Below are 23,285 nucleotides of genomic sequence, written 5' to 3'. Positions count from 1 at the left end.
TAACCCTACCCTCTGTTTTCTGTCCAATAGCCAATTCCTAATCCACACCAGAACCTTGCCTCCTATCCCATGACTCTTCAATTTTCTCAGGAGTATCTCATGAGGAACTATCAAAAGCTTTCTGAAAATCCAAATACACTACATCAACCGTCTCACCTTTTTCCACGTGTTTATTTACGCCTTCAAAGAAATGAAGCAAATTGGTGAGGCAAGACTTCCCTTAGCTGAACCCGTTGTTCTGTCCGTTGCTCCCTCTGGCTCCTCCGCCGCGGGGGGCAGCGTCCGCCTTGGCGGGGGGGGCGGCGATCCGGAGACCGCGGTGGGGAGCTGGGGCCCGCCGCGGTGGTGGCTGCCCAGTCCGGGGCCGAGGCCGGAGGCTGGCGATTGCGGCCACCGGTCTCTCGGTCGCCGGCTGTGGGGGCGGTGTTTGCGCTGCGGGAGGAGGCGGTGCCGGCGCGCGATGGCCGGCGTCTTCATCTCTCCCGGGCGCGGGGGTCCAGAGCTCCGCCTCTGAGGTGCTGGATTGGGCAGACAGAGCCTATCAGAAGGGCGCTGTCAATAACCAGGTTCGGGTTGGTCGGCTGTACCTGCGGGGGCTGGGCGGCTGATGCCGAACAGTATTTAAGGAAGGGAACTGATTTAGAACTTTGCTTCAGGTTCTGTTCCCGAGGCCCGTTTCCATTTGTTCCTGGGTGTTCCTTGTTCTTCTAGTTTTGACCTTTGGACTGTTCCTGGTTTTCCCTGCTAGCTGCCTGCCTCAACCTCTTGCCGGATCGACTTCGTTGTCTGCTGCCTGCCCTGAACTTTGCCTGTTATTGGATGTTCTCGTTCTCCATCTGCCTTCTGCTCTCCTGGTCCCTGTCCGGGTCAGCTCAGCACCGCGGTTCCTGAAGTCCTGTTGACAGCCTGCAGCTGGGGGCTCAACCCTTGGTGAACGGCGGTCGCCGCGGGTGAAGACTTGGGGTTGCACGGCTGTTCTTTGAGGTCCCTCGGGGCCTTACGGGACCTAAGGGCTCACCGTCCTTGCAAATAAGACAGGAACCTGAAGCCATGAGCTCGCCTACGCAACCCGATCTACGGGACCTGACTAAAGTTCTCCAGCAGCAGCAGGAGCAGTTGAACGCTCTGTCAGGGGCCCTACAGAACGTATGCTATCAGTTATCCTCGGTCCAGGTACAGAACCAGGCCGCTGCGGTCCACCAGGTCGCTGCAGTGGCTCCCCGTCTGGGAGGGTCCTTCCCAGGACCTCGGTTCCTTGAGCCTACCCGGTTTGATGGTGTTCCCGGAAGCTCCCGGGGTTTCCTCAACCAGTGCAACTTATACTTCAAGATGCAACCAGAGGCTTTTGCATCAGACCAGATAAAAGTGGCCTATGTTATTTCCTTGCTTACGGGACGGGCCCTAGCCTTGGGCGTCCCCGTTATATGAACAGCAGGATCCGCTCTTGGACAACTATGCGGAGTTCCAACGCCGTTTCCGCATGGTGTTTGATCTTCCAGGAAGGCCGTCTTCCGCCGCGTCCGAGCTGCTGCGGATTCAACAGGGCGAAGGGACCGTGGCAGACTATGCTATTCGGTTTCGGACTTTGGCAACTGAGTTGCGCTGGAATCAGGAGTCCTTATCTGCAATCTTCCTGGAGGGACTTCAGGATCGAATCAAGGACGAGCTGGCTGGCCGGGAGGTCCCGGGGCAATTGGATGCCTTGATCTCGCTCTGTGTCCGGGTAGATACCCGTTTTCAGGAAAGGGCTAGAGCCCGAGCGGACCGGCGGAAGGGACCCGGGGGTGGGTCCCGGTCTAGTCGGGGACCGTCCCCCCGACGTGGCTCCAGAGAACCCAGGGAGACCTCTGAAGAACCTATGGTTATCGGCCGCCAACGACTGACTCCGTCTGAAAGGACTCAACGTCTTCGGGGCGGCCTTTGCCTGTATTGCGGCGAGGCTGGTCATTTCATTCGCACTTGCCCCGCACGGCCGGGAAACGCCACTCCCAAGGCGCCCTGAGGGGAGGGTCTTGGGGCACTCTACTCCCCTACCCGACCATCTGATAACTCTCCCGGTGACTCTGCGGTGGCAGGAGACGATGGTTCACACCCGTGCCCTCTTGGATTCCGGGGCCGGGGGGAACTTCATTTGTCAGGAACTCTTGCGGCAGATGAGATGGCCCACACTGCCTTACCGACCTGCTCTGCAAGTGACATCCATCCAGGGTACAGCGTTACCCCAGCCTATCATGGAGGTGACTCCATTTTTGGGGCTTCAGGTGGGGGAGGATCACCGTGAGGAGACTCAATTTCTAATCTTACCCCGCACCATTCATCCCATGGTACTGGGCCTGCCTGGTTACGGCGCCACACCCCTGTAATAGACTGGACTTTAGGGAAAATACAGGCCTGGGGTAGCGCCTGCACTGAGGCCTGTTTGAAGGGCCGGGAATCCAGCTGTCCCGCGGTAGTAGCCACCCCTAGAGCTGTGTCAGCCTGTCAAGCTGCTCTGCCAGAGGAGTACCGGGAGTTCGCTGATGTGTTTAGTCCCGTGGAAGCGGATGTACTACCGCCTCATCGGTCTTTTGATTGTGCTATTAATTTGATGGCTCACAAGATGCCACCATGGGGCCGTCTCTATACACTATCCCGGGAGGAATCGAAGGTCATGCAAGCTTATATCCGGGAGAATCTCCAAAAAGGGTTCATCCGTCCCTCCACGTCCCCTGCCGGGGCAGGTTTTTTTTTCGTGACCAAGAAAGATGGCTCTTTGAGGCCCTGTATTGACTACCGGGGCATAAATGCCATCACCGTGAAAGACCGATACCCTCTGCCCCTTATTCCAGAGTTGTTCGATCGGCTGCAGGGGGCCCAGATCTTCACCAAGTTGGAGCTCCGTGGGGCCTACAACTTGGTCCGTATCCGGCAGGGGGATGAATGGAAGACTGCATTTAATACGCATGAAGGACACTTCGAGTACCGGGTGATGCCCTTCGGCCTGTGCAATGCTCCCGCGGTGTTCCAGAGGTTCATAAACTTCGCTCTAGAGGACCTGCTTTACGCTACGGTAATTGTTTACCTGGATGACATCCTGATCTTTTCTATAGATCCCCTGGGGCACGTGACCCACGTTCGAACTGTGCTTCAGCGCCTCCGACAATTTCGTCTGTTTGCCAAGCTCAGCAAATGCTCCTTTCATCAGCAGTCTCTGCCTTTTCTGGGACATATTCTGTTACCGGGAGGTCTGCAAATGGATCCAGATAAGCTCCGCGCTATCCGGGAGTGGCCTCAACCCCAGGGCCTGAAGGCGCTGCAACGGTTCCTGGGGTTTGCGAATTACTACCGTCAATTTATTCCTCACTATTCGCAATTGACAGCTCCACTGACAGCACTTACGAAGAAGCATGTGGATGTCCGGAACTGGCCAGCTGAGGCGCAAGCAGCATTTGACATTGAAGAAAGACTTTGAATCTGCTCCCATCCTTCAGTCCCCGGATCCTGACAAGCCCTTTGTGGTAGAGGTGGACGCTTCCGCTCTGGGTGCCGGGGCAGTCCTCTCTCAAGTTAACGCCAAGGGCCGGCGTCAACCTTGCTTCTTCTTCTCCCGAAAGTTCTCCCCAGCGGAACGCAATTACACTGTGGGAGACAGAGAACTGCTAGCCTTGAAATTAGCTCTGCAAGAGTGGAGACATTTGCTGGAGGGGGCGGAGCACCGGTTTATGGTAATTACTGACCATAAGAATCTTTTGTATCTGCAGGAGGCCCAAAGGCTGAATCCGCGGCAAGCCCGCTGGTCGCTGTTCTTCGCCAGGTTCCGGTTTCAACTTGTATTCCGGTCAGCTTCTCAGAATACCCCTGCGGACTCCCTCTCTCGAGCTTTTGAAGCTTCAGAGGACATTGAAGAGCCTCATCCTATGTTGGACCCAGTCTGTCTTAGTGCGGCCCCGGGGGGGGGGGGTCACCCCGTGGCGGAAGCTTGTGCCTCCACAGGACCGAGGAAAAGTAATGCGTTGGGGACATTATTCTGTATGGGCCGGACACTTTGGGTTCCAAAAGACCCTCCGTCTGATTTCTCGACAGTACCAGTGGCCTCATATGAGGCAAGATATCCTTCAGTTTGTCACGACCTGCCCTACCTGTGCCCGGACCAAGTCTGGTGGGGTGCCCGTGGGGAGAGCTGCAGCCTTTGCCCGTCCCTGCAGGCCCCTGGGAGGAAGTGTCTATGGATTTCATAACGGACCTTCCTCGCTCCCAGGGGCACACCGTGATCTGGGTTGTGGTAGACCGGTTCTCCCGTATGGCACATTTCGTTCCCCTGCCAGGGCTTCCATCGGCAGCACTGTTAGCCCAACAGTTCATCCAACATATTTTCCGGGTCCATGGGCTACCAGCCAGGATCATCAGTGACCGTGGAGCCCAGTTCACTTCACGATTCTGGAGAGCCCTGTGCTCTGCTCTGGGGGTTGCTACTCATTTCTCCTCTGCCTACCATCCACAGACCAACGGTATGGTTGAACGGATTAACCAAACGTTGAAGGGGTTCTTGCGGGCCTTTGTCAACAAGTGGCAAGACAACTGGGCATCCCTTCTTCCGTGGGCCGAGTTCGCCTATAACCACAGTGAACATTCGGCTTCTGGGCAATCTCCGTTCTTCATGGTATATGGACAACACCCGCGGCTTCCATCACCCATTCCCTCTGACTCCTCTACGCCCATGGTTACTCGAACCCTGGCGGACCTGCAGGAAGTCTGGAATATGGCCCGAGAGCAATTACAGAGAGTGGCCGCCAAGTACAAGTCGTTTGCTGACCGACACCGGCGTCCCGCCCCGGTATTGCAACCGGGGCAAAAGGTATGGTTAAGCACGAAATACCTAAGGCTCCGGGTACCCTCTCGGAGGTTGGGGCCACGGTACATCGGGCCGTTTGCTATCCAGTCTCGGATCGGAGCTGTGACATACCGCCTGCGGCTACCTAGTACTCTAGGGATCCATAATGCCTTCCATATTTCTCTGTTGAAGAGCTTCCGGGGGTCCAAATGGCATCCACAGAATAGAGAGTCAGTTGTTCCGGAGGCTGACCCCGATCCCGAATACGAGGTGGAAGAAATCATTGACTCCAAGAGGCGTCGGGAAAATCTGCTCTACCTGTTATCATGGAAGCATTTCGGTCCCGAAGACAATTCCTGGGAACCGACTGCCAATGTACATGCCCCGGAGTTGGTAAGGACCTTCCATGAGCGATATCCTCATAAACCTGGCCCCAGGAGGAGGGGGGCATCCGGGGGGGATACTGTCGCGTCCGTTGCTCCCTCTGGCTCCTCCGCCGCGGGGGTCGGGGGTCGGCGATCCGGAGACCGCAGCGGGGAGCCGAGGCCCGCCGTGGTGGTGGCCACCCAGTCCGGGGCCGAGGCCGGAGGCCGGCGATTGCGGCCACCAGTCTCTCGGTCGCCGGCTGTGGGGGTGGTGTTTGCGCTGCGGGAGGAGGCGGTGCCGGGGCGCGATGGCCGGCATCTTCGTCTCTCCTGGGCGCGGGGGTCCAGAGCTCCGCCTCTGAGGTGCTGGATTGGGCAGACAGAGCCTATCAGAAGGGCTCTGTCAATAACCAGGTTCGGGTTGGTCGGCTGTACCTGTGGGGGCGGGGCGGCTGATGCCGAACAGTATTTAAGGAAGGGAACTGATTTAGAACTTTGCTTCAGGTTCTGTTCCCGAGGCCTGTTTCCATTTGTTCCTGTGTGTTCCTTGTTCTTCTAGTTTTGACCTTTGGACTGTTCCTGGTTTTCCCTGCTAGCTGCCTGCCTCGACCTCTTGCCGGATCTTGACTTCGTTGTCTGCTGCCTGCCCTGAACTTTGCCTGTTATTGGATGTTCTCGTTCTCCATCTGCCTTCTGCTCTCCTGGTCCCTGTCCGGGTCAGCTCGGCACCCCGCGGTTCCTGAAGTCCCGTTGACAGCCTGCAGCTGGGGGCTCAACCCTTGGTGAATGGCGGTCGCCGCGGGTGAAGACTTGGGGTTGCACGGCTGTTCTTTGAGGTCCCTCGGGGCCTTACGGGACCTAAGGGCTCACTGTCCTTGCAAATAAGACACCCGTGCTGACTCTGTTCCATTAAACCATGTTTGTCTATGTGTTGTATAATTTTATTCTTTTTAATAGTTTCCACTTCAAGATGGCCGCGATCTAGATAGCTGCAGGGACAATTTGCTCCGTGGTCTCAATCGAATACTAATCTAAAAGACCGACCTTGTTGACCCGATACTGCCAGTACGAGATTGGGAACACCGCGGAACCTGGTCCTATCATCTGGCCAGGTCAATTCGCCAATTGAAAATATTCCTGCATGCCTTCCTAGAGACACGTGGAACCTGAATCAGGCCCGAACTAAACTATTAACTGACGCTACCCACCGCTACCTTTGCCGGGGAGTCATCCGCCCGTGATTGCCACTGGAGTTGCTGTCCGCTGGTCTTTGATGGACGCCGCTTGTGTGGGCATCTGGGTGCTCACCGGTGCCTGTTTCTGGGAGGCTGCCCACTCATCGAGTCCGCCACTCTTCGAGCCTGCCTCGAGTTGCTGTCGGTTGGACTGAAGAATAGCAAATCTCCTGGACCAGATGGTATTCATCCTAGAGTACTGTTAGAACTGAAAAATGAGCTTGCGGAGCTACTGTTAGTGATATGCAATTTATCCTTAAAATCGAGCGTGGTACCAGAAAATTGGAGGGTGGCCAATGTAATACCGATTTTTAAAAAAAGGTTCCAGGGGAGATCCGGGAAATTACAGACTGGTGAGTCTGACGTCGGTGCCGGGGAAAATGGTAGAGGCTATTATCAAAAACAAAATTACAGAGCACATCCAAGGACATGGATTACTGAGACCACGGCTTTTGTGTGGAGAAATCTTGCTTGACCAATTTACTTCAATTCTTTGAAGGAGTAAACAAACGTGGACAAAGGGTAGCCGGTTGATATTGTGTATCTGGATTTTCAAAAGGTGTTTGACAAGGTACCCCATGAAAGGCTACAGAGGAAATTGGAGGGTCATGGGATAGGAGGAAATGTCCTATTATGGATTAAAAACTGGTTGAAGGATAGGAAACAAGAGAGTGGGGTTAAATGGGCAGTATTCACATTGGAGAAGGGTAGTTAGTGGGGTTCTTCAGGGGTCTGTGCTAGGACTGCTGCTTTTTAATATATTTATAAATTATTTAGAGATGGGAGTAACTGGTGAGGTAATTAAATTTGCTGATGACACAAAGTTATTCAAAGTCGTTAATTCATGACAGGATTGTGAAAAATTACAGAAGGACCTTACAAGACTGGGAGACTGGGCGGCTAAATGGCAGATGACGTTTAATGTGAACAAGTGCAAGGTGATGCATGTGGGAAAAAAGAACCCGAATTATAGCTACGTCATGCAAGGTTCCACATTAGGAGTTACGGACCAAGAAAGGGATCTGGGTGTCGTCGTCGATAATACACTGAAACCTTCTGCTCAGTGTGCTGCTGAGGCTAGGAAAGCGAATAGAATGTTGGGTATTAGGAAAGGTATGGAGAACAGGTATGATGATGTTATAATGCCGTTGTATTGCTCTATGGTGCAACCGCACCTTGAGTATTGTGTTCAATTCTGGTCGCCGCATCTCAAGAAAGATATAGTAGAATTGGAAAAGGTGCAGCGAAGGGCAACTAAAATGATAGCAGGGATGGGACGACTTCCCTATGAAGAAAGACTAAGGAGGCTAGGGCTTTTCAGTTTGGAGAAGGAACGGCTGAGGGAAGACATGATAGAGGTACAGTGGTGGAAATAAGTATTTGATCCCTTGCTGATTTTGTAAGTTTGCCCACTGACAAAGACATGAGCAGCCCATAATTGAAGGGTAGGTTATTGGTAACAGTGAGAGATAGCACATCACAAATTAAATCCGGAAAATCACATTGTGGAAAGTATATGAATTTATTTGCATTCTGCAGAGGGAAATAAGTATTTGATCCCCCACCAACCAGTAAGAGATCTGGCCCCTACAGACCAGGTAGATGCTCCAAATCAACTCGTTACCTGCATGACAGACAGCTGTCGGCAATGGTCACCTGTATGAAAGACACCTGTCCACAGACTCAGTGAATCAGTCAGACTCTAACCTCTACAAAATGGCCAAGAGCAAGGAGCTGTCTAAGGATGTCAGGGACAAGATCATACACCTGCACAAGGCTGGAATGGGCTACAAAACCATCAGTAAGACGCTGGGCGAGAAGGAGACAACTGTTGGTGCCATAGTAAGAAAATGGAAGAAGTACAAAATGACTGTCAATCGACAAAGATCTGGGGCTCCACGCAAAATCTCACCTCGTGGGGTATCCTTGATCATGAGGAAGGTTAGAAATCAGCCTACAACTACAAGGGGGGAACTTGTCAATGATCTCAAGGCAGCTGGGACCACTGTCACCACGAAAACCATTGGTAACACATTACGACATAACGGATTGCAATCCTGCAGTGCCCGCAAGGTCCCCCTGCTCCGGAAGGCACATGTGACGGCCCGTCTGAAGTTTGCCAGTGAACACCTGGATGATGCCGAGAGTGATTGGGAGAAGGTGCTGTGGTCAGATGAGACAAAAATTGAGCTCTTTGGCATGAACTCAACTCGCCGTGTTTGGAGGAAGAGAAATGCTGCCTATGACCCAAAGAACACCGTCCCCACTGTCAAGCATGGAGGTGGAAATGTTATGTTTTGGGGGTGTTTCTCTGCTAAGGGCACAGGACTACTTCACCGCATCAATGGGAGAATGGATGGGGCCATGTACCGTACAATTCTGAGTGACAACCTCCTTCCCTCCGCCAGGGCCTTAAAAATGGGTCGTCGCTGGGTCTTCCAGCACGACAATGACCCAAAACATACAGCCAAGGCAACAAAGGAGTGGCTCAGGAAGAAGCACATTAGGGTCATGGAGTGGCCTAGCCAGTCACCAGACCTTAATCCCATTGAAAACTTATGGAGGGAGCTGAAGCTGCGAGTTGCCAAGCGACAGCCCAGAACTCTTAATGATTTAGAGATGATCTGCAAAGAGGAGTGGACCAAAATTCCTCCTGACATGTGTGCAAACCTCATCATCAACTACAGAAGACGTCTGACCGCTGTGCTTGCCAACAAGGGTTTTGCCACCAAGTATTAGGTCTTGTTTGCCAGAGGGATTAAATACTTATTTCCCTCTGCAGAATGCAAATAAATTCATATACTTTCCACAATGTGATTTTCCGGATTTAATTTGTGATGTGCTATCTCTCACTGTTACCAATAACCTACCCTTCAATTATGGGCTGCTCATGTCTTTGTCAGTGGGCAAACTTACAAAATCAGCAAGGGATCAAATACTTATTTCCACCACTGTATATAAAATAATGAGTGGAGTGGAACAGGTGGGTGTGAAGCATCTGTTCACACTTTCCAAAAATACTAGGACTAGGGGGCATGCGATGAAACTACAGTGTAGTAAATTTAAAACAAATCGTAGAAAATGTTTCTTCACCCAACGCATAATTAAACTCTGGAATTCATTGACGGAGAACGTGGTGAAGGCGATTAGCTTGGCAGAGTTTAAAAAGGGGTTAGACGGTTTCCTAAAGGACAAGTCCATAAACTACTACTAAATGGACTTGGGGAAAAATCCACAATTCCAGGAATAACATGTATAGAATGTTTGTACGTTTGGGAAGCTTGCCAGGTGCCCTTGGCCTGAATTGGCCGCTGTCGTGGACAGGATGCTGGGCTCGATGGACCCTTGGTCTTTTCCCAGTGTGGCATTACTTATGTACTTATGACCATGGTGCCGACCCTTCCTGGGTGCGCTGGCCGGCAAGAGAAAGAGCGGCTCACTGCAGGGACTCTGCAGGGGTCTGTCAGATTTGGTTGAAGTAGGTGTGAGGGGCCGAGCTCCAGAACTGCTGAAAACGTGCCGTGTAAGACACGTGGACACAGTTTTGAACGACTCGTGACTGGGCGGAGAGAAGCCTGTAGCTGGTGTCACAGGCCTACACGACACCGGTGAAAGAAAACAGCTCGGAACTGTTTGTAACTGAAGTGGAACGATTCAAGGTCAGAATTACCCGTGACTGATTCAGAGCAAACAGGGGGCAGGGTCTCCCTCAGATATCCTACAAGCATCCTGCCTACCTGCCTGCCTGCTGCTCCTGCTCCAGTCCTGCTGTTCCTGCCTATCTGCTTGCCTGCTCCAGTCCTGCCTACCTGCCCACCTGCTCCAGTCCTGCTGTTCCTGCCTATCTGCCTGCCTGCTCCAGTCCTGCCTACCTGCCCACCTGCTGCAGTCCTGCTGTTCCTGCCTACCTGCCCACCTGCTCCAGTCCTGCTGTTCCTGCCCACCTGCCTGCCTGCGGCTCCAGTTCCAGTCCTGCCTACCTGCCTGCCTGCTGCTCCAGCTCCAATCCTGCTGTTGCGGCCTTCTTCACCCCAGTGTTGCATGCCAAGGCTTCAGTGTTGCATGCTGTTCCAGTCCTGCCTGCCTGCTGCTCCAGCCTTCTTCGCCCCAGTGTTGCATGCTGTTCCAATCCTGCCTACCTGCCTGCCTGCTGCTCCAGCTCCAATCCTGCTGTTTGCCTTCTTCGCCCCAGTGTTGCATGCCAAGGCTTCAATGTTGCATGCTGTTCCAGTCCTGCCTACCTGCCTGTCCTACTGTTCCAGTCTCTTCGCCCCCAGTATTGCATGCCACACTGTTCCAGCCTTCAACCTCAGCTCCAGCCTCATGACTGTTACCTAGCTTCGGCTCCTGTCCTACTGTTCCAGTCTGTTCAAAAACGCATGGTTCAGAACAAGGTATCTTTCAGATATCACCAAAACAGGGAAGACAGAGTATCCTGAAAGTGAGGTTGCAAAAGAGGTCATAGTCGATCAGGTGTCCTTAAATAAAAATCAGACAAAAAGATTGCAAATTAACACTGTCAACTGCTGAGGGAGATGTAAATAGGAATTAGTGGAGGGGTAGCACTGTATGTTAAGGAGGGCCTTGAATCAAATAGACTGAAAATTCTGCAGCAAACAAAACACATCTTGGAATTCCTATGGGTAGAAATTCCATGTGTAAAGGGGAACAGGATAGTGATAGGAGTGTACTACCGTCTACCGTCCACCTGGCCAAGATGAACAGACGGATGTAGAAATGTTATCAGAAACTAGGGAGGCTAACAAACTGGGCAACACAATAATAAGGGGTGATTTCAATACCCTGTTGTTGACTGGGTAAATGTAACCTCAGGGCATGCTAGGGAGGTAAAATACCTTGACGAAATCAAGGACTGCTTTATGGAGTAGCTGGTACAGGAGCCGACAAGAGAAGGAAAAATTCCAGACCTAATCCTTAGTGAAGCACATGATCTGGTGCAGGAGGTAATGATGCTGGGGCTGCTTGATAACAGTGATCATAATATGATCAGATTTGACATTGGCTATGGAGTAAGTAAACACAGGAAATGCAATACATTAGCATTTAACTTTCAAAGAGGAGACTATTTTAAAATGAGAAGAACGGTGAAAAAAAACCTCAGAGGAGCGGCTGCGAGGGTCAAAAATTTACATCAGATGTGGATGCTGTTCAAAAATACCATCCTGGAAGCCCAGCCAATATTAAAAAAGGAGGAAGCAAGACCAAACGACAGCCAGCATGGTTAAAAAGTGAGGTGAAGAAAGCTGTTAGAGCTAAAAGAAAATCCTTCAGAAAATGGAAGAAGGAACTGACTGAAAATAATAAGAAGCGGCATAAGGAATGGCAAGTCCAATGTAAAGCACTGATAAGGAAGGCAAAGAGGGATTTTGAAAAAAAGATTGCATTGGAGGTACAAAAATGTTTTAGATATATTAAAAGTAAAGCCAGCAAAAGAATCAGTTTGACTGCTAGATGACCGAGGGGTAAAGGGGGCAATCAGGGAAGACAAAGCCATAGCAGAGAGATTAAATGAATTCTTTGCTTCGGTCTTCACCGAGGAAGATTTGGGAAAGATACCAGTGCCAGAAATGGTATTCAAAGCTGATGAGTCAGAGAAACTGAATGAAATCTCTATAAACCTGGAGGATGTAATGGCTCGGTTTGACAAATTGAAGAGTAACAAATCTCCTGGACTTTATGGTATTCATCCCAGAGAACTGATAGAATTGAAAAATGAAATTGCAGAACTATTGTTAGTAATATGCAATTTATCAAGAATGCTACCGGAAGATTGGAGAGTGGCCAATGTAACGCCGATTTTTTAAAAAAGGTTCTAGAGGAGATCCAGGAAATTATAGACCGGTGAGCCTGTCGTCGGTGCCAGGCACAATGGTAAAGACTATTATAAAGAACAAAAATACACAGCATATTCAAAAGCATGGATTAGAGACAAAGCCAACATGGATTTAGTGAAGGGAAATCTTGCTTCAACAGTCTACTACATTTCTTTGAATGAGTGAACAAACATGTGGAAAAAGATGAGCCGGTCGATATTGTGTATCTGGATTTTCAAAAGGCGTTTGACAAAGTACCTCATGAAGGACTCCAGAGGAAATTGGAGAGTCATGGGATAGGAGGTAGTGTCCTATTGTGGATTAAATACTGGTTAAAGATAGAAAGAGAGTAGGATTAAATGGTCAAGGTTCCCCAGGGATCTGTGCTGGGACCGCTGCTTTTTCACATATTTATAAATGATATAGAGATAGGTGTAACTAGTGAGGTAATTAAATTCGCTGATGACACAAAGTTATTCAATTTGTTAAATCGTAAAAGGATTGTGAAACATTACAAGAGGACCTTATGAGACTGGGAGACTGAGCATCCAAGTGGCAGATGACATTTAATGTGAGTAAGTGCAAAGTGATGCATGTGAGAAAGAGGAACCTGAATTATAGCTACATAATGCAAGGTTTCACAATAGGAGTCACTGACCAGGAAAGGAATCTAGGCGTCATCGTTGATGATATGTTGAAGCCCTCTGCTTAGTGTGTGGTGGCGGCTAAGAAAGCAAATAGAATATTAGGTATTATTAGGAAAAGAATGGAAAGCAAAAATGAGGACGTTATAATGCCTTTGTATTGCTCCGTGGTGCAACTGCACCTTGAATATTGTGTTCAATTCTAGTCACCGCATCTCAAAAAGATATAGTGGAATTAGAAAAGGTACAGAGAAGGGCGATGAAAATGATAAAGGGTATGGGACGACTTCCCTATGAGGAAAGACTAAAGCAGCTAGGGCTTTTCAGCTTGGAGAAAAAATGGCTGAGGGGAGATACGATAGAGGTCTATAAAATAATACATGGACTGGAATGAGTAGACATGACTCGATTGTTTATTCTTTCCAAAAATACTAGGACTAAGGGGCACGCAATGAAGCTATGAAGCTACAAAGTAGTAAACTTAAAATGAATTGGAGAAAATATTTCTTCACTCAGTGTTACGTCTGTGTTCATCTCACCCTCTGGTGGCCAGAACCGGTGGCTGCTGTGGACCGTCACCCGTTTCAGATTTCAGCCAAGTCCGGTCCAGATCTTCCAGGCTGCCGGGTTTGCTTGTGCCGTTTGAGCCTGCACACAGTGTTGCCAGGTGGGCGGTTTTACCGCCCAATTGGGCGGTTTTCCGCGACCCGCCGCGGGAAATTTTTGCCCGCGGCGGGTTGCGGTTTTTTGGGCTGGTTTTTGTGCTTCGGGCGGTTTTTTTTAGGTGGCTTTTTCGGCCGCGGTGGGCGGGGTTAGTGACGTGGGAGGCGGGGTTAGTGACGTGGGAGGCGGGGTTAGTGACGTGGGAGGCGGGGTTAGTGACGGGGAAGGCGGGGCCGATGACGGCGGGGGCGGGGTTGATGACGGCGGGGGCGGGGTGATGACGCGGGGGCGGGGTGTCAGGGGCGGGGTTTGAGTTTGGGCGGGTTTTGGGCTGGATTTTGGGCTCCTTTAGGCTGGAAAAATATTTTCCACCTGGCAACCCTGCCTGCACAGCACCCGTAGCTGCCTGGTGATTGCAGCAGCTGAGTTCCAACTGCTTTTGGGCTTATCAGCCATCTTGGAACATTTCTACTGGCCTTTGCATTGCGTCTAAGGCCCTGGTATGTTGGTGCTTGTTGCACTTCTGCTAGTCCAGTTATTTGTCTGAGATTCTTGCCTTGATTCTTCCCTGTTTCTAGTTAGTCTGTGTTTGGGTTAGTTTAGGCTTTACTTGTTTTCCTAGCCTTGTTTCTTGTTTATATCTCAGTGTTTAGTTTCTGTTTGTGTGCTGGCTTGTGGCTGCTTGCAGCTTTTAGTTCTGTGTCTTGTTAGTCAGTGTATTGTTCCCTGTTTCAGTGGCTGCTTGCAGCTTCCAGTTTCTGTCCCCTAGCTTGTCCTGTCCCTGCCTTGTGTTGTATTGTCTAGCCCAGTTTCCTGCCTTGCTGCCCATGTTCCTTCCTTCCCCTCTGACACTCAGTCCCTGTGCTGCCTAGCTGTTATCCAGCTCCTGCCCTGTCCTGCAAAGTCCTGTCGGCCACCTGAAGCTGGGAGCTTTACTCCTGGTGGAAAGTGGCCAGGTACAGGTGAAGCCTAACTGTTGTCAGAGTTCTGCCTTGCCCCTGGTGTGGGGTGGTTTTGCCTGCCACTGCCGCTCCTCGGCAGTGGCCCAAGGGCTCACAACCCAGTTCCAGCTTTGAAAACGTGACACTCAGACCCCGTTTTACTAAGGCGTGCTCACGTTTTTAGAGCGCGCTAAAATTGGGCACGCGATAAATGTTTAGAGATGCCAATGCATTCTTATGGGTGACTCTAACATTTAGCGCATGCCCAATTTTAGTGTGCGCTAAAAACGTGAGTGTGCCTTAGTAAAAGACCTCCCCAATGTGCAATTAAACGCTGGAATTCATTGCCAGAGAATGTGGTAAAAAAAACAGTTGCTTAGCAGGGTTTAAAAAAGGTTTGGATGGCTTCCTAAAAGAAAAGTCAATAAAACATTCTAATTGAATAGCTCTCTAATTTATTTTAATTTTTAGCTATGTATCTAGTCACTGTGCCATCATAAGATACAAGCATTTGCCAGTAAGACTTTTTGATACTTGTCTTTTGTCTAACTAAATTTACATCGGACATTAGTCCTACTGCTCCTAATGTATAAATTAGCATCCCTTTGAGTGCCCTTTGACTTTTGGCATTTCATTTGCAGTGTTATTTTACTCACTGAGCTTTGCTTAAGTTGCACACCAGGATTTATTGAATATTGAACCAGTTTTTGATTCCACTTTCTAACATCTGATATTTCTACACAAGGTATGTCACTTATGCTGATCAGAGCACATTTGTTAATGCAGAATATTTCTTATATATTTTACCAATTCTGTAGAAGATTGCTCTAATAGTCTCTATTTAGCACGGTATTGGACTTTAAGGTCAAGTGTCGTATCTGTTTGTCTTACAGATGCAACAGTATTGCGTATGCCACATTTTAAGCACCTAATACATTTGTTTTAGTGCTGTATTACCAAAATGAACAGCATAGACATTATTCTCCTTGCTTTTCATGTATATACCTCTGATGTCTCCCTCTCCTTGTCCTCCCCCCCCCCAAGTCCAGTACCTCTTTCCCTCTGTCTGCTCTCATCTCCCTCTCTGTACCCCCTATCTCTTCCTCATCCCCCTCATTGGATCTCTCTTCCCTCCTCACCCTCCCAGGTCCTGCACTTCTCTCCCCATTTGCTCCCTGAGTCCAGTATTTCTATCTCTCCTTGTCCTCTCCCCAAGTCCAGCATCTCTTTTTCTCTCTGTGCCCTCCTCTCTCCTCCTCACCCCCTCACTGGATCTCTCTCTTTTCCCTCCCTGCCCCCCAAGTCCAGCACCTCTATCCCTCCTTATCATCTGAGTCCAGCGCCTTTCTCCCTCCATTTCCCCACATCCAGTACTGATTTTCCTCTCTATGCCCCCTCCCTTCTGGCACCTCACTCTTCCTTCCCTTCCCTTTTCTGGTGTTCATTTAAGCTTCCTCTGCATTGGCAGTAGCATCAGCAATGTAAGCAAATTGCTTCGACCAGTCTTGAGGACCTTCCCTCAGCTGCATCCCACCCTCAAGGAAACAGGCAGTTGCTTCAGAGGAGGCGAGATGCGGCTGAGAGAATGCCCTCGGGCTGGTTGAAGCAGTCTGCTTACATTGCTGATGCTGCTGGTGACACAGAGGAAGCTTAAAGGCCCACTGGAACGATAGAAAGAAAGGGAGAGAGATGCTGGCCTGGACAACAGGAATAGTGGCATGGAGAGGGAAAGAGGTGCTGGACTTGTGGGGGTGGGGGAAGGCCAAGGAGAGAGAGAGGTTCTGGATTCCGGGGGGGTGGGGGGGGGGGGAGGAGGGCATGGAGAGTGAATGTGACTTGGGTAGGAGATGTGGGTGAGAAAAGAAGAAATTTGTCTCCATGATAAGGGGAGGGCCCACAAATGTATGTTTGCCTGGGGCCCAATATAGTGTTAATCTGGCCTTGATTGTGTGCTGTTTGCAATGGAACATACCTGCAGTAGAAACTTGCTGCAGTAGGTTAGACAACGTGCTCAGGTTGCTGGTGAAGCTGTGGTTGCTATCTGCTACCTAAAAATGGAACATAAGAACATAAGATGTACCATGCTAAGTATGAAGAATGGTCCATTGAATCTAGTATCTGGTCCCCAACAGTGGACAATCTGGGTCACTTGGAAATTCTCAGGGAAAACTAAGATGTGTCAATTCCCCTATTATCTTTTACTATATTTTTGGCTCATTTTATTTTATACTAGTAAAAAAGGCCCATTTCTGATACAAATGAAACGGGCGCTAGCAAGGTTTTCCTCGGAGTGTGTATGTTTGAGAGAGTGTATGAGAGTGACTAGGTGTGAGAGAGAGTGAATGTGCGAGTGTGTGTGTGTGTGAGAGAGAGAGTGAGTCTGGGTGCAAGTGTGTCTGTGAGAGAGAGAGAGTGTGTATGTGAGAATGAGAGTGTGTGCAAGTGCGTATGTGAGACACAGTGTGAGAGAGAGAGTGTTTCACACAGATACAGTGTGTGCGAGAGAGAGAGTGTGTGTGGGACACAGACTCTCTGTGAGACTTAGTGTATGAGACCAAGAGAGTGTGTGAGTGACTGTGTGACACATAGAGAGTGAATGTGATAAAGTGTGAGACATAGAGTGTGTGAGAGACAGTGTGTGAGAGTGAGAGAGAGAAAGACATTGACTGTGTGAGAGAGAGAGAGAGAGTGTGTGTGTGACAGAGATACCTTCCCCCCCCCCCCCCTCTCTGGTGTCAGGCCTCCCCTTCCTCCCTCTCTCTGGTGTCAGCCCCCCCCCCCCCCTCTGGTGTCTGAGCGTTACTGTGCAGGACGCTGAGCTCTGGCTGTGCTTCAAGGAACTGACCAATCCTATTTAATAGAATGCACCTCCAACATTCTGAAGCCGAGAAACCTCGTGTGGTTGGTCACTTCTGCTTGTGACGAACCCGGAAGTACGTGATGTCAATTCAGGAGATGGATACAGAGAGCAGGAATGCCTCAGCCATGCAGTCAGCTTCAGAATGTTGGAGGTGCGTTTTATTATATAGGATATACATGACCATCCTCATAAATCAATAGCATACCGTACACCATGTCATAAACGTAAAGCACAGGCCTTATACCATAAGTACATAAGGCATAAGTACAACCTACTACTTTTAACTTAACCTGTCTTAGGTTCTGACAAGTTACCTAATGAACCTTAAGTATGGTCCATACATTACATTACAATGTAGATACCTATAGCTCATTCCATGAATCCACAGTGAAGTCAATCAGGCGAATGTAATAAGACTGCATTAAAAATCTGGTAGATTTTTAATTCAGAAATATTTTTGTTTTAAATGTACTACTTAGTAGCTTCATTGCATGCCCCCTAGTCCTAGTATTTTTGGAAAGAGTAAACAAACGATTCACGTCTACCCGATCCAATTCTCTCATTATTTTATAGATCTCTATCATCTCCCCTTAGCCGTTTCTTCTCTAAGCTGAAGAGCCCTAGCCACTATAGCCTTTTCTCATAGGGAAGTCATCCCATCCCCTTTATTATTTTTGTCACCCTTCTCTGTAGCTTTTCTAATTCTGCTATATCTTTTTTGAGATGCGATGACCAGAATTGCACACAGTATTCAAGGTGCAGTCACACCATAGAGCGATACAAAGGCAATATAACATTCTTATTTTTGTTTTCCATTCATTTCCTAATAATTCCTAACATATTTGCTTTTTTAGCCGCCGCTGCACACTAAGCAGAGGGTTTCAACATCATATCAAAGATGACACCTAGATCCTTTTCCTGGGCAGTGACTCCTAATGTGGAACCCTGCATCATGTATCTTTAGTTTGGGTTCCTCTTTCCCACATGCATCACTTTTCACTTGCTCACATTAAATGTCATCTGCCATTTGGATCCCCAGTCTCCCAGTCTTGTAAGGAAGTTGTTTGTCAGTGCTATGTGCTGCAGGCAAATGCTGGACTGGGCATTAAGGGTGTTTTAAAGAGAGAATAAAGGCGTTGGTTTCAGAATTTTGTGATTCCTGAGAGCTTTTTCTGTTTTATTTATTTAGATTCAGCTTATATTTTTTTCAGCAGTAGTAGCTAATTTCTCTCTCCCTTTTACTAAGGTGCACTAACAGATTTCGTGCGTGTTAACAATTATCATGCACTAAATGATGACACCCATAGGAATATAATGGGTATTTTATCATGTAGCATGCACTAAATCCATTAGCGTATCGTAGTAAAAAGACCCCTAAATTGTAGCCAAGACAATGGAAGGTTAACTGACTTGCCCAGAATCACAAAGAGCATGATTTGAACTGGACTTTCCTGGTTATCAGCCAGTGCTCTAACTCACTAGGCTGCTGTACATTGTGATGTATTTGAATTTCATTTATTTGTCCTTTGATTTGTTTCTGACCTAGTTGTCATTATTGACAATACATTGAAGTCTTCTGCCCAATGTGCAGCATTGTCCAAAAAAGGAAATGGAATGTTAGGAATTATTAGGAGAGGGATAGAAAATATGACAAAAAATATTATAATGCCTCTATATAAGAACTTAAGAACATAGCTCCATGGTGCAACCTCATCTTGAGTATTGTGTGCAGTTCTGGTTGCCATAGCTCAAAAAAGATATAGTGGAATTAGAAAAGGTTCAAAGAAGGGTGACCAAAACGATAAAGGGGATGGAACTCCTCTCACATGAGGAAAGGTTTCAGAGGTTAGGGCTCTTCAGGTTGGAAAAGAGATGGCTGAGGGGAGATATGATAGAGGTCTATAACATACTGAGGGGTCCTTTTACTAAGGTCTGCTGAGAAATGGCCTGCGGTAGTGTAGTTGAAAATAAAACATTAAGAATTAAAAAGAAAATGTTCACAGATACCATATGGTGTCTTGGAAACAAATATAGCTTCCTACAGTGGTGGAAATAAGTATTTGATCCCTTGCTGATTTTGTAAGTTTGCCCACTGACAAAGACATGAGCAGCCCATAATTGAAGGGTAGGTTATTGGTAACAGTGAGAGATAGCACATCACAAATTAAATCCGGAAAATCACATTGTGGAAAGTATATGAATTTATTTGCATTCTGCAGAGGGAAATAAGTATTTAATCCCTCTGGCAAACAAGACCTAATACTTGGTGGCAAAACCCTTGTTGGCAAGCACAGCGGTCAGACGTCTTCTGTAGTTGATGATGAGGTTTGCACACATGTCAGGAGGAATTTTGGTCCACTCCTCTTTGCAGATCATCTCTAAATCATTAAGAGTTCTGGGCTGTCGCTTGGCAACTCGCAGCTTCAGCTCCCTCCATAAGTTTTCAATGGGATTAAGGTCTGGTGACTGGCTAGGCCACTCCATGACCCTAATGTGCTTCTTCCTGAGCCACTCCTTTGTTGCCTTGGCTGTATGTTTTGGGTCATTGTCGTGCTGGAAGACCCAGCCACGACCCATTTTTAAGGCCCTGGCGGAGGGAAGGAGGTTGTCACTCAGAATTGTACGGTACATGGCCCCATCCATTCTCCCATTGATGCGGTGAAGTAGTCCTGTGCCCTTAGCAGAGAAACACCCCCAAAACATAACATTTCCACCTCCATGCTTGACAGTGGGGACGGTGTTCTTTGGGTCATAGGCAGCATTTCTCTTCCTCCAAACACGGCGAGTTGAGTTCATGCCAAAGAGCTCAATTTTGTCTCATCTGACCACAGCACCTTCTCCCAATCACTCTCGGCATCATCCAGGTGTTCACTGGCAAACTTCAGACGGGCCGTCACATGTGCCTTCCGGAGCAGGGGGACCTTGCGGGCACTGCAGGATTGCAATCCGTTATGTCGTAATGTGTTACCAATGGTTTTCGTGGTGACAGTGGTCCCAGCTGCCTTGAGATCATTGACAAGTTCCCCCCTTGTAGTTGTAGGCTGATTTCTAACCTTCCTCATGATCAAGGATACCCCACGAGGTGAGATTTTGCGTGGAGCCCCAGATCTTTGTCGATTGACAGTCATTTTGTACTTCTTCCATTTTCTTACTATGGCACCAACAGTTGTCTCCTTCTCGCCCAGCGTCTTACTGATGGTTTTGTAGCCCATTCCAGCCTTGTGCAGGTGTATGATCTTGTCCCTGACATCCTTAGACAGCTCCTTGCTCTTGGCCATTTTGTAGAGGTTAGAGTCTGACTGATTCACTGAGTCTGTGGACAGGTGTCTTTCATACAGGTGACCATTGCCGACAGCTGTCTGTCATGCAGGTAACGAGTTGATTTGGAGCATCTACCTGGTCTGTAGGGGCCAGATCTCTTACTGGTTGGTGGGGGATCAAATACTTATTTCCCTCTGCAGAATGCAAATAAATTCATATACTTTCCACAATGTGATTTTACGGATTTAATTTGTGATGTGCTATCTCTCACTGTTACCAATAACCTACCCTTCAATTATGGGCTGCTCATGTCTTTGTCAGAGGGCAAACTTACAAAATCAGCAAGGGATCAAATACTTATTTCCACCACTGTATGTGCTCAAGTCTCAAGTGTATTTCAACACCATAAGAACATATAAACATAAGTATTGCCATACTGGGACAGACCAAAGTTCCGTCAAGCCCAGCATCCTGTTTCCAACAGTGACCAATCCAGGTTACAAATAGCTGGCAAGATCCCAAAACAGTACAATACATTTTATGCTGCTTATACTAGAAATAAGTAGTGGATTTTCCCCAAGTTCATTTTAATAATGGTTTATGGACTTTTCTTTTAGGAAGCTATCCAAGCCTTTTTTTTTCTTTGGCAACGAATTCCAGAGTTTAATTACACGTTGAGTGAAGAAATATTTTCTCCAATTCGTTTTAAATTTACTATTTTGTAGCATCATTGCACGCCCCCTAGTCCTAGTATTTTCAGAAAGAGTAAACAAGCAATTCATGTCTACCCATTCTACTCCACTCATTATTTTATAGACCTCTATCATGTCTACCCACTCTACTCCACTCATTATTTTATAGACCTCTATCATATCTCCCCTGGGCCATCTTTTTTCCAAACTGAAGAGCCCTAGCTGCTTTAGCCTGTCCTCACAGAGAAATTGTCCCATCTCCTTTATTGTTTTCATCGCCCTTATATGTACCTTTTCTAATTCCACTCAATATAAAAGAAACAAATACCAGTTGTTAGAAGACAAAGGTCATAAAATAAAACAAACAAGAATCAAAAGCAAAATATATTGTCAAGTTGCTAAATCAGACCATGCATGGAAACTTGAAAAAATTCTTACTAGTTTGATAGTCATAAGCAGACAGACATGAGAGCTTATACTAATTTAACTAAATTGCCAGGGATCTAATGGTATCATACATACAACAATTAAATGGAGCGTGTGATATTTGGAAAAAAAATTATGTAAAATGATTACTCACCACAGCCTGAAGGCTCTGTAAGATTGTTGTAACATTCAACAGAAAATGCCACGCATGCCCTGTGGCCAATTAAATAATGTTGATAGTGCCAAAAAAGCCATCAATCACACAGCAGTGAAATCAAAATACACAAAAGAAAATATCAAGGCTAATGGCATGCTTGTTGTATGGATAGGTTGAATTGCATGTTAGAAACATTAAAAAGTCAGAGTGAAAATAGAACAATATTTATCGAAGATATCTAAAAGAACCTTGGGTAATTAGAAACTTACAGTATGCTTATAGTAAAAATTGATAACTAAAAGCACAATATATTGAAAACCTTAAGAGACGATCTTAACCTATTAATATTTAATATTCATATTGGTTGGTGAAGCCAAGATGAAGAAAACACAAAAAAGTAACACTTACTTAAAAAACTGTGAAAACATTAAGTTTCTATTTTAAGCCCACTTAATGTTAACAGAATAACTATTATGGAGGTATGCCAGCAGGAACTCTAAGGAAAATGTGGTGGGGAGGTTGTGGTACTGGGGAAAAAGTCAGGGAGCCACTCTTATTGTCGATTGGAGCCTCCACTGGCTGCCAGGCCTTGCAGCAGGGGTGTAGCCAGACAACAGATTTTGGGTGGGCCTAGGCAAGACGTGGGTGGGCACCAAGTGTTCTCCCCCCCCTCCCAACCATCACCAAAAAATATCTCAGCTGGTGGGAAAACACTTCTTTCCACCTTGGCAGTCCACAGCAGGCAGGTGCTGAAAAATGAGCATGCTGAGGTGCCAGTATTGTGGAGAGTAGTGTTTTTGTTACCATCAGGGGGAAGCCTTCAGCTGGCTGAGCTTGGGATCCCCACCAGCTACCGCTAAACGTGTGCTACTGTTGGGTTGGCCCGAGCCCTAAATGGGTGGGACTGGTCTTGTGGCAGCAGGCGATGATGTTTTATTAAGGCATCTCCTGCTGCTGTTGGAAGCGGAAGAGACTGCTGGTGCCGCATCACTGAGATTTATCAGGGTGGAACTATAGGCAAGGCTGGACGGAGCTATGGGAGGGCTGGGGTGTGCTGTAAATCTCATACTGAAAAGGTTGGCCCCCTTGGCAGCTTTGGTGCTCTAGGTGGACAGTTATACCCTATCACTATGCTTCTCCCCAGCACATATGGAATTTCTATCCAAATAAATTCCACACTGCATTTTGTTTCATTCTTTTATCATGCTATGCCATTTGTAACATGTGATAGTGCTACCCCTTTACCAATTTGATCCACTCTATCATTTCAATATAATTTGTACCCTAGTTTCACCATATCCCATTGGTAGTCTTCCTTTACTAGATCTTTGAAATTCATATCATGTCTGCCATACTTTCCATCAGTTTTATTTTTTTTAGATGGCTAGCATTTTTAT

The 23,285-nt window shown here is 47.8% G+C and overlaps 1 protein-coding gene across 1 annotated transcript in view; it reads right to left on the bottom strand.

The window, feature by feature from the left end:
• Positions 1-23,285, bottom strand: part of LOC115474455 (carbonic anhydrase 4-like) — a 132,111-nt gene that overhangs the window by 52,008 nt on the left and 56,818 nt on the right. Inside the window, exon 7 of the mRNA XM_030209924.1 lies at positions 16,465-16,540. Coding sequence (XP_030065784.1) covers positions 16,465-16,540 — 76 coding nt within the window. The remainder of the gene's footprint in view (positions 1-16,464; positions 16,541-23,285) is intronic.

Source organism: Microcaecilia unicolor, chromosome 7 (genome assembly GCF_901765095.1).
Source record: "Microcaecilia unicolor chromosome 7, aMicUni1.1, whole genome shotgun sequence".
Classification (NCBI taxonomy): domain Eukaryota; kingdom Metazoa; phylum Chordata; class Amphibia; order Gymnophiona; family Siphonopidae; genus Microcaecilia; species Microcaecilia unicolor.
The sequence above is the reverse complement of the archived record's forward strand: the minus strand, read 5'-3'. Positions and strand labels throughout refer to the sequence as shown.